Consider the following 15,600-nt stretch of genomic DNA (forward strand, 5'->3'; position numbering starts at 1 on the left):
AAAATAATTTTGTTTTTGCAAAATCATTTACACGAGATCAATTATGATTAGGACATGTCATTAATTAAATTATTTTTTAAAAGAGAAAAAAATCCAAATATGTCATCAAACTTTGAGAAAAGACTTATCTATGTCATCCGTTAGAAGTTTGACTTAAATGACATAAATGAACCAAACTTTTAACTGACTACATAAATGAATATTTTCTCCAAATTTAATGGTATATTGGAGCATTTTCCCCTTTTATTAGTACAAAACTGACTTATATATATATATATATATATATATATATATATATATGCTCTTTTCATCTAATCACAATGAAAACATTAATACTAAATTTATTTCTAATTTTTTTATCCTAAATTAATTCATGTAGGGGTATATATGATCCCTCTATATATGTTCAACGTATATTTGATCATTCTCACATGTGATCGTTTTTCATTTCTTTGATTCAATCCCTAATTTGAGTTTAAATAAATTCCTTATAGATCTATTTATTTATCATTATTTGAGTTTTTTTACTCTTATTTATTTTTATTCTTTCATTTTCTTTTCATGTAAAAATATGCGAAATAAAAAGAAAAAAAAATTAAAACCTAACTGTTTAAGCCTATATTGTAATTGAATTTTTGTATCAATAAAATAAGTAATTGAAATATCTATGATAAATTTTATAAAAAAACCAGAGAAAAGAATACATTTGACCATTAAAATAATAAATTTAATAATTTTTTTTATAAATAAAATAAATATTTTCACTATCATTAGATCAATATGATATATGTGGATCATTTTTGTAGCAGTAGGTATATATATACACTAGAGGGTATAGGCCCGTGCTTAGCACGATCCCAACATAGAAAATTAGTTTTGTATAAATAATAATAAATTGTCTGTAAAAATTATTCATTCAATTATAAATCACAATTTCAAGGGGAAAAAAGAGGACACAAAGTTATTAGGAATATTCTCTGCTTTTGAAATCTATTATATATGAACTTCTGGACTATTCAATATGTCAGTGAGTATCAACTCTTCAAATCTTTGTACATGTGAACTTTTTAGTGCAGACATTACTACTTGTTCCTGCAAATTATCGTAAAATGCACATATCGAAGATTAGAAAGATTAGTACACCATTCATTGCCTAAAATGCAGATAATGCTACAACAGAAAGATTATTAAATAACATACCTTGAGGAGAATTTGAGTAGACAGTTTCTTTGATTTTCATGGATACTATTACTCTATTGGAGATCAATTTCATCCATCATCTTCGTTGCTCTTGAGCTATTTTAAATTCATAGGAACTCTAAATCTATTAGTTGTTTGGTCCAGTGAATCTATGTAATAGACGGAGAGAGAGAGAGAATATAGTAGGCTATCATATCTATACCTTACTAATAAATGATTTTAGTGCGTTATTTCTAACTGGACATACTTGAGTAAAGACTCGTTCTGGAATCACTCTTACATCTCGAAAGATGTTTGATAATCTACAAAGAGGAAAAATGACAATGCAAATAAAAGAACAAATTAATCAGTCCTAAAGGTTAACTTAAAATTGTTGATGAATCCAACCATTCTAGCCTTGTTTTCACAAAAGCAATATCAAAACTATTTTCAATTTTTTTCACATCTGAAATGAACTTGAAGCCTACTAACTTCAAAGCTAAAGAGAAGATACCATCTCACCCAAAACTTCAATAACTTCAGGGACCAACATCAGAATTCCATGCCTAACATGAACATTACAGATAGCAATCTGCAATCTGCAAAATGCAGCAACAATCTATATGAATATGGAAAAAAGTTTTGCGACGAATACTATTCTTATCAATTCTCATCTTGTACATAAGACTTTGAAAGACAACATGGTAATTGCTAATTGGTACTCCTTAAATATACCTTCAGTCTAGAAGGAGCCAGAACATCGAGATCTTTTATAGGCTTGTACTCCATCTCAAACACTCAGACACCTCTTTATTCCAGCAGCTGCTTTCTGATACCTATCTCAAAGAGGACAACTGATATTGACAATCTCATCTACCTTGAGGGAGAAGGGGATGAAACACTCGAATAGTCAGAGTCACATTAAAGGTATAGGTTGACCAAATTTAAGGAAGTTTATGTTTACCAAAAAATTGAGTTACAATTCTATGCATGAAGTAACTAAATCATAGTATTTCTAATTATTGGTCCTTATCCTCGTCAAGTCATGTAGTCATCTTTCAAGTTTGAAATGTAGCAGTTGAAAATCTTTTTATTCGTTGTCGTGACCAACAAAAAGAGAAGGTGCTACTATCAGTACTATCAAGAACAAAGGATCACGAAAAGCCATATGAGGTTCCTTTTTATGGTTGAATAAAAAACTCGAAAGCTATCTTGTCAAATATGCACCATTGAGTGCTAGAAATTTCAAATTTGAAAAGAAATTGAGACAAAATAGTAATGAGTACACATATATGCAAAATGAATTAAAGGAAGAGTGCCAAAAACTCACAAGATTTCTGGTGAGCTTCCAATTTCCAAACCAAAAACACATAATATACATATCAGTCAACTTACTTTTGGTTCTTATTCAATTAAGAAGCAACTGGTCCAGTTAACTGGTTGTTGTCCAGTTCCAAGTAGGTGAAACTTTGAAGTTTTCCAAAGGAAGCAGATGGAAATGACCCATTCAAAGCATTTTGCCCAAATAAAAATGAAAGGAATAGAAGATGCTTTGGAATATCAACTACCTACCAATCTTTAAAAGCTAACTACCATTTTGCCCAAATAAAAATGTTTTTGGATAGTTGGGTTTATTCATATTTGATTCTTTTATAACAGTAAATACCAAACCTCACCAGACAAAAAGAATAGCAAATTCGAGTATGTTATAAATCAGGGAAACATACTTGTGTGAAAGAAGAGTGAATTCCAGCCCAATCCCAAAGTTACGTCCAGATGTACCACCTCCCCAACCAGACATACCATAGCCACCTTTCATTTCTGGAGATCTCCAATCACCTCTACCACGTCCAGTAACAGGGCCTACATTGACGACGGGGGAATTCCAGGCTATGAGTTGCAGTAGGCCCCAAATACTACATGATATAAGAAAAATAGAGAAGAAATTTATGTCAGCTGTCAAAATAATGTAACAGGGACAACTATCATGACAAAATGGCAAAGCGAAAAAGAATCCAGAACAGAATTATATAGAAAATCTTTTTTAAAACTGTTAAAGTGAAAAATATATAGTAAATCTTCCAATCATCTGACAAGAAACAAAGAATAAAATTGAAACCATTCCCACAATGAGCTAATGAAATAAATTGTGACAAAAAGCAAAGAAAATCATCGAGTATAAACAAGGAGACCAATATTCTCAACAGTGAAGAGATCACCATTGGGCAACAACATCACATATTCTCCAAACAAACTATAATCATACAGCAGTCACTAGAGAGAAAGAGGAGAATGATTTTTTCCTTGCAATGTGTTCAATTCTTGAAAAAGGACCTATAATGATAGCTATTCCATATACATTATCTATTTCATTAACAATGGATAATCAAAAGATCAATGTGTATTAGGTTCGCAGAGTCGGGTTTCTCGTTTACCCTCTCAAGTCTAACTTGTATTGATGCAAGGATTGATATATATAACGTATGGGCTAGAGATGGCACACACTTACATCATTCAATCTCACCAAGTTTGGCCTGATGAAATTTTTTTGCAACAATTGGAATATAGATGTGTTTTTAAGTTCGTTCCTTTGAGCACATTCTCTGCTCGCCTTGTTTACATATCATAAATTTAAATGAAAGTTTTCAACGCTAAATGCATATATTCTGAGAAATACATGGCAAATGGATATGAATTACTCAAAGTATCAATTTGGCAAAAATACCTTTACACTCCAAAATCTATGTACTGTGGAAAAGAAATCAAGAAGCTAAAAAATTTAAAATTTCTGCCTAAAGTGTTGCAATTAGTTGGCGTCAACTCTATTCCAAAAGACACAAATATGACAAATAGCAACAAAAGATAGCAGTGGCGTAAATATTGCAACAACTAACCAGAGAATCGATAAAGAGTATACAACCGAACACTACTTCTACTATCACCAGGTAAAGAGAAGATGTGAAATCTTAAAGACAACAACACTTCAAATCCAACAGGCCACTCTTACACTCAACTTAGCCAATTGGGACTTGAACTCTTACACTCGACTTAGCCAACTGGGACTTGAACTCTTACACTCGACTTAGCCAACTGGGACCTGACAGAAGGCCAAATATCATAAGAAACCTAAAATTCAAAAGAAAAACCTGAACTAACTATTTGAAACAAAGAGCAAGAGTGAGATATAACTTAAAAGGAATAATTTAGACATAGCATATAATCACAATGATGCTGACAGTAGAAAAATTAGTATTGAGATGTTATTTAAGAAATTCTGGCTGAGTATAGAATATTTGGACTAAGACAGAAGTGACCAAAGTACAATAGAATTTTGTATATGTAAGCTCCTTGAAGACGATCCAAAATATTAAGTACCGAGTGGAACTTCCTAACTGATTTGCACACTTGCCCATGAGAATTCAAATATAGACAACACAAAGTACAACTACTTTGATGAAGAAGTCAAAAGCTAAAAAATAGAAAAATACTGCTTGGTGGTAGTAGACATTCTGAGCATAGCATTTGAGAATAGAAATGTATCAGCATTTTAATTTCACTTCATTCGTCAAAACTGATATATAGCTGAATGAAGTTCACATTTGGATCCGACAGAAGCGACCAAATATTCACCTAAAACAACACAATCAAGAGACTTATTTAGAGTAACCCCACCAACACGAAAAGTAGGACTATTTTCCTTTTCAAGCATTTACAACAAACTTCTATGTCAATAACCGACATCAGCTGCTAGTTGTAGGAAGAGAGTAAAGAGAGAAAATGAGAAAAATAAACTCTGATGTATCATTATGAAGTAAAACTTTCATACCATCAATTTGAAGCTAAAATTTGTTATAAAATGTGCATCTTAACAATATTTCTCCAATAAAGTTGAACACACCTAATACCGCAACTGATGTTCACGTCTAGTATGCATAAATTGACCCATATAAGGCAAACTTGATTTCACATTCTAGAATAGACTCAGTAAAACAAAGCAGGAATTCTTCATACAATCAACTGATATTTGAACTGAATATAACGAAGCAAATCAAAGGTATGACAGTGGAAAAAAAGAGAAAAAAGAGACAAGAAACAGAAACACAGAAAAAAAGGTGGAATAATTTACCAGTTTAAATTTTGAGAAGATCTGAGTTGAATGAGACATATGCAAATTTAGAGTTGAAAGAGGTTGCTTAAAATGAGCATTTTGAGAATACGATATATGTAATTTGTAATGTACAATACATACAGCTACAAATCACTTTGTTTGATGTTCCTTTTCTGATAGCCCTTTTTTTACTCTTTCTTTGTCAAGTAGGATCAATGTTGGAATTGTGCTCCATAGTGTCAATGTTTGTGTTGCATCTGTGAAACATATTCTATTGGATCCAAAATTAGTGAAATAAGTTGAGAATAGAAGATTGAATTGTATTTGCAAAAGTGTAGCAACATAATCGGCTATTATATAGTACTAACCTGCGTGTCAGTTCTCTTTCTTCTTCTGCAATAGAAATGACTTGTCGGTGCACAAGATTCACGATAAAAGCAGTGGATGACCCTGCGATGTTGGCCGACACATTGCCTGAAAGCACATTTTTGTTTGTTTTTTGCCCTATTATGACAACATAAAAATTGTTAGATATGTTTTTATGGCATGCTAAAGCTAGAGATGTAGAGTAAGAAGTTAGTACCAACTGATCAGCTGTAATGATTGCGGATAAGTAGGATTTATGTGTATTGTGGAGTTGAATCTAGTTTGTAAGGATAACCTTGTACATACAAAATGATCGCGTAGTGTAAAAGGGTGAGATTTCAGTAAAACAATGTAATGTATGCATACCTTGATAACCAGAGACTCCAATGTTCCTTCCAAGGATTACAGGGAAGTCTTTACCATTTTCCATTTGGGCTTCCAATTTAGTTCCTTCAATTTCTCCTAAGTCGTCCCATAAAGTGAGTAGAAATTGGTTTCGCCTGAAAGTAGGAGCAATACATTAACACCATTTTTTCCGGAATCTATCATAAGATTGTGTCAAAATTTGGAAACATAAATAGCAATGTATAACACGGAAGGAAGGTTCTACTTACTGATCATCAGCAATAGTAACCTCACGACACCTATTTTGAGTGCGGCCAATATATTTTGAAAGGCCACAACGGAGAACAACTCCTACAATATCTGATAGAAATAAGGAGATATGAGGTCGTTACATTTGGGGACATAAATTTTAGCTAACTAATGGTTGGTAGGAGAGACATACCAATTTCTGCATTGGGACCTGGAGTCATATGAGCAATATTGGCAAAAGTTGTGGTATGTAGCTTGGTCAGTGGCAACAATGATTTCTCAAGCTCGTTATCTGGTTCGACATGTTCAATTAGAGCTTCTTTATCAAGCACCCAATAAAATTTATGTATTACTCTTCCATACGAAGGTAGTGAAACTTTCACTCTGGCAGTAGAGATTAGATATGTATCCAAAAGTATAAGCTTCTCTGCATAATAGTCAATATCATCACCATATACAACTTCCCTGAGGATGAGCCGCAACAACAATGAGCGAGAGTACCTGTTCGTCTTCCAAAATCAGATTTTGGAATCAAGTTTTTTTCTCCAAACTTAGTCGGTCTTTACTCATGTCCATAATTTGGACTTTGCAAGTCCAATAGAAAGTGTCAGTAGTTATTCCGTCAATATTCAACCTTGGTGCCATATGTATTTATCTTCACAATGAGAGCCACAACAGTTAGAGTTCTTTTGAAATCATAAACTCTCCGTAATGGTAAGGCACATATGCAAGGGTAAATGCTATAAATTTTTGAACTCTAGAATCTATGAGTGAACCGTTATAGAAGGGAAGAAAGTTCATTACAACATACCATCAAACACTTTTCGTACAATACAGAGCAGACACACTAACAATACTTACATGCAATAGAAACTAACAAATAAAAAAAATGAAAGCAAGAGCAAAAGACCGAAAAATATATTTAGTACCGCAAGTCTTCAAAGAAGTTGAAATATCAAAGAAGAAACAACAAAGCTGAAACATCAAAGAAGTGTGCATGAGCTGAACAAAAAGAACAAAGTTCACTAAAACATATCATCAAACACCTTTTGTACAATATTACATGCAATAGAAACTAACAAATCAAAAAATGAAAGCAAGAGCAAAAGATCGAAAAATATATTTAGTACAGTAAGTCTTCAAAGAAGTTGAAACATCAAGAAGAAACAACAAAGCTGAAACATCAAAAAGGAAACAACAAAGAAGTGTGCATGAGCTGAACAAACAGAACAAAGTTCACTAAAACATACCATCAAACACCTTTTGTACAATATTGCATGCAATAGAAACTAACAAATCAAAAATGAAAGCAAGAGCACAAGATCGAAAAATATAGTTAGTACCGCAATTCTTCAAAGAAGTTGAAATATCAAAGAAGAAACAACAAAGTTGGAACATCAAAGAAGAAACAACAAAGAAGTGTGCATGAGCAGAACAAACAAAATAGAAGATTCATAGAAGTACATTAAACAAATAATTGTGCATGAGCAGAACAAATAAAAGAGAAGATTCAGAGAAGTAATAATAAATCAATTAAAAGAAACAGAAAACATAATTGATAAATTTTTAATCTCATTAATATCTCAATTTTGTTTTCCTTGAAAAAAGAGTTTTAAAACTAATAGGATATAATCCTCTAATTTTCTCCTAATTAGTTGGTATTCATTCCATAAATTTCTCCTATATTTTTGTCTCATCATATTCTCTCCTTTTAAAATTCATAAATACTATTATAAGTACCCTTATTTTCTCTCTTATTTTTTCAAACTCCATTACTTAATTGAATTCACTCCATTATCTAAATTAATTTGTATATCATATTTAAATACAATTCATACACAAATATATGTTTGTATATAATGTGGTATAAAAAATTATGTAAATCAATTTATATATCATATCAAAACATATAGATATTAAAAAATTTAAGTGAATTAGTTTGTATATCATATTATATACCAATTTCATAAACTAATACTTTTGAGAATCTATAGCATAACATCTTCCTTAAAAAAGTTTCATAAATCTCAAAATCCTTTTCCTCCTTTTTGTGAGAAACTGACTAAAAAAATGTATTCATATATCTACCAAAATTTAAATAACAATGCATCTCAAAATAAACACAATATATCTGAGATAAATAAAAGTTGAAAGAATAATCATAAAAGCTAATATCCATTCCTGTATCTACATACACATAACTAACAATGCATCAAAATTAAAACACGATGTATACATTTAGATCAACTACATACGAAAATAGTCAAATACATTGTAATACCATAACAAATACATGTGACGATAGTAAGAAACATGACAGAAGCCCAGATACCTATGACAGGACTTGGATACATGACAGAACAAATTGTGTCAAGTACATGCGTAAATCTCCAATATATTTATTAGATACATACACACTTAATCGGGTACATTGATAAAAACTATATATATATATATAATCGTATTTTAATAATGTGTCAGATACGTATGTGAATCTCCACTTATTGAAACTTTTTGACTACGTTCATGGCTAATCAGGACATCTCACTGTAGCGGTGTTTGCTTCACCTTTTGATTTATCGATGTTGCTCACTACACCTGGGTCAGATTACGACTTGTCTAAAAAAGCAAATATAGTGTTTTCTCCGCTCTCAATTCAAATTGCTCTCAGCCTTATTGTTGCTGGCTCTAGTGGTCCTACATTGGATCAGTTGTTGGGTTTTCTAAAATTCATTTTAAATTAAGTTAAGAGGATTCTTATATTTTAAGTTATAGTTTGGTAGTTTATATGTTGTTCACTTCCGTATTTAATGTCACAGCTTGGGAGTAAGAGTTATCTTATCTAGGTGTTAGAGTAGATGATCGTACAACTCGACCGGTGGGTTGGATCATGACATCATTAAGTAAAAAAAATTTAATATGTTCATCGACCGTTAATTCAATAACCCAATATCAATAAGTTAGAAAAATAATTTAATAAATGATGTATTTAAGAGTAAATATTACTAGTCCTAACATGAGTTTTTAGATTTCAATACATAACATTAAATTTCTAACAATACTAACAAATAAAAAATTAATTAAAAACAAAAAATGAAAAATGAATTAAAATAATTCTTAATCAATTAATTAACGATATCCTTTCCTTAAATATAGTGTTTTAAATTGACATGATATATCTATCCCTTGATTTTCTCCCAAATAATTGGTCACTATTTTAGTTGTTATCAATTTCCTAATTAACAATATCGATCTCCTATTTTGATTCTTCCTTGATCCTTTTTTTTAGGATTTTTTTTACTACTTTGAAAATTAATATCATTTTTTAAATTTGAAATTCATATTTTAAAAGAAAAAAAATAGTATTTTAATTTCTTAAATCTGTTTTGTTTTTAGAATATGTTTTTTTTGTAATATATAATTTTAGACAATTTTTTAAATAGAAATCTACATAAAGTTGACAATGAATTTCTGTTTGAAAAGATTTCATAATTTACCAGTAGCATCTTATATATATAAAAAATTCATAAATCAAAAGTTTTTTTTTTTTTTAATTTTTTTTTTCTAAATATTCTTATTTTTTAAATTTGCATAATTTACATTTAGCATATATATATATATATAGTTGTAAACTATAATTATTTTCTAATACATTATCAAAATATTGAATATATTCAATAAAAGATAACAAAATTATTATTTTATAAAGAAATATGTGTGGCGATCAAATAATGAATAAATAAAAATGGATAGATAGTCGATCCTAAGTCTTGACCAACTATTCAATTCGAAGTATCACAATTTCGAATCTAAAAATAAAAAAAATGAAATTCCAAATTTTGTTTTTTCTTATATTTTAATTTTAAATTCCAACTTGGAAATTGTAGTGGATGGCTAACGTCTTTCCTATCCCATATTCAACATCTCAAAAAATGAACGGTTCAGATAAAATCAAAATCGTTGAGCAGTCGGTTTCATTTAAAACCGGATGCACCATAACAAATCACGAATTTTAGAGAATAAATAAATAAAAAAGATAATATAACTCTGTCTGGATAAAGATAAGGTTTTCATCTACCTTTGGTATATTCCCTTTCTCTCTCTAGACTCTTTCTTCCTCATTGTATCTACACTCTCTTTCTCTCTCTTCTTTCTGGTTTATTATATACACATAGACTCTCTAGGTTTCTTCATATGTATCTGCTTTTTTCTCAGCACAACTGAAAGCGAAAGCTATGTCGATTGCGTTTGAGAGGAACAGTACACCTGATCATCAGATCGAACGGCCAGGATTTGTGCACGGAATGACTTTTGTTCCGATCTATAACTCGCCGGATCTAGGCGTCGGGGAACGTATGGTTCAGGCGAAGCAGGAAGATGAGGATGATCGGACTTCTTCTTCGTCTTCTTCTTCTATTGGTAGGAATAGTGATGACTCACCGCCGGCGGGAGGGTCTTCATCGGATGGAGGCCGTGGGGATGGTGATGGAGAGGAGGTTCAGAGTCCGTTTAAACCTGGTGCTCTTGATAATCTGGAGTCTTTGGAGGAGGTTTTACCGATTAAGTATGTGGTTTTACCTTTGTTTTGTTTAATTTCTCTGTTGGTTTTAGTTTAATTTAGTCGTGTATTTTGAATTTTAGATGATGAATTAAGTTTCTTAGTATTCCAGATTAGGTTCTGATTTTGTGTGTTTAATGTTTTGTGGATTTTGTCAATTGATTTGTAGTAGCAACAATTAACTCTGCCATATCTTGGTAATATTTATGACTTGCTAGGGAAATGGACCATAATTTTAAGGAGTCATTTGCTTAAGTTAAGGAAGTTAGCTTACTATAAACCGCACCTGGCAAGTCCCATTCAACGAGCTCGACCCAAAAAGTCAACCCAAGGGGTTTCAAAATTGAGACCTCCATTGTGGAAGTGCCAAGCTCAAACCAAAGGGTTAAAACAATCCATGCATTATAATTGTTTTGGATCACAAACCAAAACAATCCAATAGAACTTTGTAGATAACTAGTAATGCTGTGTATGTATCTCTATGTGGCTTTTTGCATACTTGTGATGGTTCTGTATAAAAAACTAAGGAGTGGTTACATGTTTCCTTGGGCTTGTCTTTGTCTTGAGGAGTGAGCTATTTAACTAAGCTTCATTTTTCATTTTGAGGTAATGGATGTGCTACCTTGGGGTGGGACTTGTTCATCTGTGTTTGTTTGTTTAATTTGAGCAGTAAAAGAAAAATCTGAAATTTTACGTAGGTAATTATATTTCAAGTAGCATGGTGCAGACTTGTACCTGAAAAGTAGTTTGGAACTAATTCTAGAGTGTGGCCTGATCTATATTTGCAATCTTATTGGAGAACTTGTTTTGAATGTGATTGATATTTCATACTATCTTGCTTCTGAATATTGATTACCAAGAATTTGTACAAAAAGTGTATACGGTTGATAAAAAAAACCATTATCAACATACCCAAGGGGGTTGCCTAGTATCATTGAAGTGGATTGATCCCTATGAGGTTTCAGGTTCAATTAATTACCTAGAGAGAAACACTAGGTGATTTTTTCTCATCTATTCTAGCCTTGGTGGATAGAGTGGCGTGATACCTGATGTTGGTGGGAGGTGACAAGTATTCCATGGAATAAGTTGAGGTGCATGCAAGTTGGTCCAGACACTAAGGTTATAAAAAAAGATCCATTATCAACAGAAATTGATGAGTTCTTAACTTTAATCAATGAATTTGGTATCGAACCAAAATTGAGTTCAAATTTTAAAAACCTCACGAATAATCTCATTAGTCATTACTTTCTTGAGTGAGATCATGCCCTTCATTACAAGCTTTTACACATGCTTCTAGAGCTACTTGATTAGCTATGGCACTTGTCCCATTACCCCAAGGATGTCTTAAACTTCCCCCACTGAATTTGTCCATAATTCTTGTAGTACCTTTGACAGTGGGGGCTAGTACGCGGTCCATGGCTCCTTTGTGAGATTTAAACAGGCGGACAAGATGAGGTGTCAGTATCTTTTTTTTCCTTCCATTGGTTTCTCAAGGCTTATGAGTGAAATGTTCGGACTTTTAGTTTGTCAGGAAATTATGGTTCCATCATGGGTGCACCGTGCATATCTGTTCATAGTATGGAATCAAATATTTTGTTTGGATAGAGGTTGGGGGACCACTACACCAGGAAGCGGCCTGATATTCTTCTGGAAGCTTGGAGCATCACTTCAGCATATTCAATTCTGACCATTTTATTATTATTTATTTTTCAAAAAAGGACCACCAATGTGGTATCTTGAAAGCTCAACCCACATGGATGTATTAGCCATGAAAAGAGAGCAGTTGAATATTTTGAGTTTATAAGTCACCACCATTGGGTGTGTTAGCATTTCAAAAAAAGAAGAAGAAGAAAGATAAGCAGTAAATAAGTGTATATTAGTTTACCTATTATTATTGAAGTTGAGAAGTATCCTTTTTTTGGTCTGAATGGAAGTCGTAGATAGTTAAAGAATGCAGAACTTTGTTTAGTTTTAATCAAGTCACGAAGAACGTGGATCTTTTTGGAGAATGAATTGAGCAGTGCAGGAGTCAAAGTAGACAGATTTATAGCTTCTTAGAGATATTTAATGAGCAGTCAGTCTGTTAGTCTTATTCTTCTCAATGTTCTAATTGTGCTTGACTGCCATGTTTCAGGAGGGGCATTTCAAGTTTCTATGCTGGTAAATCGAAATCTTATACTAGTCTAGCAGATGCAGTATCATGTTCCTCGCTTAAAGATATGGTCAAGCCGGAGAATGCATACACTAGAAAACGCAAGAACCTGCTTGCTCATAGCAATTTCTTTGACAAGAATCGTAATCACTTCCCAAGAAATAATAGCGGTGGGTTATACAAGAGACCAATAAACTCTAGAAGCTCATTAGCTCTTGGTGCAATTTCCAGCTGCTCTGAGAGCAATAATAGTTCGGAGTCCTTGAACTCAAATGCATCGTCACCTCGTTGCTCTCTTCCCCCTCTGCCTCCACAATCAAGAAGATATAGCATTGAGCCCTCATCATCACCTCCTGAACAGAAGCTTAGTCCATGGAGGTCTTTCTCCTTATCAGATCTGCAAGGGGCTGCTGCTGGAACTCCCAGCCTAATGGGCATAAAGGAATAGAAAAGATATGTTGACGATAACGTAATTTTGTGTCGCCCTATGAACCTAACTTCAGATAGGTTTCAATGGAGGTTGGCTTATTTTAGAAGTTACAGGGTTCAGTTTCTCTCCCCGCCTCTGTATTTATCCCCTATGGTCTTTGGCATCTGTAGAATGTAATTGCTTCTGCTTACTTCTTAACCTTTGGGTTTCCTCTGTATATTTCAATTGTGGTGTATGCCTAATTTAGAGATTTTATTTCAGTTTTTGTTTTATCCTTATAATTATATATGTACTTATTATGTTTTAGGTGTATTCCAAAATTTACACTTCTAATTTTTTGTGATGTGCATTTGTATTATGATGAGACCCAATTATTGTTCTTTGTTACTTTCACTTGTCAGTTAGTGTGGGTTGGGGAGTAGACCCAATGGATTTCCAGCTTGAGACGTTCAAAGGTATAAATCCTATATCTATGAACGGATTGTTATCCATAGAAAAGTTGGTTTCCAGTTTTAGGCTAAGTAACAACTAAAAAACCAACTGAGCCATCCGGACGGATGACATTGTTGTTAATGTTTCAAGTTTTAACAATAAAAAACTTATTGGATATAACATTTGTTAAACGATAAAAAAACAGAAAAGAAAATAACAAATATATTAATGATAATAAATAATTGAATTGAAATAAGGATAAATTACTTAAGTACACAACATTACTTTACCTATTCTCAATATTTCCCTACTCTTTTACTAAAATACAAAAATCCCTTATTTTTCCCCAATTCAACTTAACCGGATACTTTATTAGTTTAAGTATCCGCCCGTTATTAATTAAAGTATCCGCGCTGCTATATTATGCATCCGCTCGTTAATTTAAGTATCCGTCCGTTATTAATTAAAGTATCCGTGCCAACAACTTAATAATTTAAGTATCCGCGCTTTATTAATTAAAGTATCCGCGCTGCTATGTTATGTATCCGAAAGACACTAAAAAAGGGATTTTTGGTAATTAATGAAAGAGTAGGGATAGGAAGTAATTTCCTTCTTATACTATGTGATTTGCCTAATTTTTACGGTAGAGTGGATATATTTTTTTAATGCTTTAAAAATTAATATCATTTTTAAAAAAAAGAATACGCATCCTAACTTATGAAATCTTGTTCTCGAAATGTGTATTGGGATATCAATTTTCATACATTAAAAATGCGCATACATACTATACTAAACTTAATAATTGATATCAATCTATATACACTTTCTAAACACAAATTTATTACAAACTCATACATAGAGTTGACTACTTTGTATACAGAAAATATAACCAATATATAGAAATAAAATCACTACATACAAGCTTAATCAAAATTGTTGTATACACACTTCAACGTTCATAATATGAAAAAAAATGACTTGAAACTGCTCTTCGTTTAGGAATTTCTTCAGATCGTCAAAAACCTTCATATTGGTGTATGAAGATCATCGGTATATATTTTTCTTTCCTAAAATATAATTGTTATTTGATATAAGTTGTAAAGAGTGAGAAAAAACACAAATAGTATATCATATTTAAACCAACTTCATGCCAATGCATCTACATATTACAATCAACACATACCAATTTCATACCAAAAGTATGCCATTTTACCAAATTCAGTCAGAAAATAATTTCATATTGAATTTATACCAACTTCATAGTTCATACCAGTGTATATACATATTGCAAATAATTCATACAAAGTTCATACCAAAAGTATACCATTTTACCAATTTCAATTAGAAAACAAATTTCATACAACTGTCACATATTTCACTCCAAATTTATACCAACTTCATGTAAATGCATATACATATTACAACAAATTCATACCATTTCACAGTTTGCTATTTTCATGTCAAAAATATACTTATTCTAATATTTTTTTTTCTTATTCTACTAATTGGAGATCAATATAATACATACTTTATAGTATAGTCTATAAATTACATAAAACTATATCATACCAATTTTATATAAATTTTATGCCACCTAACAACACAAGTTTACAATAAACCTCAGTATGCCTATACCAAAAATATACCATTTTCATGTCAAAAAAAAAAAAACTGTCAATATTCAAGTATAACAAATGTCAAATTTAATTAAAGGAAATAAAATTGAATAAATGAAAAATTATTTTATTTAAAAAATACCTTCACAACACTTTTGATCCTTC

At 31.7% G+C, this 15,600-nt stretch overlaps 1 protein-coding gene across 1 annotated transcript; it reads left to right on the forward strand.

Moving 5' to 3' along the window:
* The first annotated feature begins 10,316 nt into the window (after positions 1–10,316).
* LOC125811304 (uncharacterized) lies at positions 10,317–13,774 on the forward strand. Its single transcript, XM_049490815.1, has 2 exons — positions 10,317–10,811; positions 12,940–13,774. The coding sequence occupies exons 1-2, from the start codon at positions 10,483–10,485 to the stop codon at positions 13,403–13,405; spliced, it is 795 nt and encodes a 264-aa protein (XP_049346772.1). The 5' UTR covers positions 10,317–10,482; the 3' UTR covers positions 13,406–13,774.
* The last annotated feature ends 1,826 nt before the right edge of the window (positions 13,775–15,600 follow it).

This window comes from Solanum verrucosum, unplaced genomic scaffold (assembly GCF_900185275.1).
Source record: "Solanum verrucosum unplaced genomic scaffold, falcon-dt-bn FXZP01000109.1, whole genome shotgun sequence".
Lineage (NCBI taxonomy): Eukaryota > Viridiplantae > Streptophyta > Magnoliopsida > Solanales > Solanaceae > Solanum > Solanum verrucosum.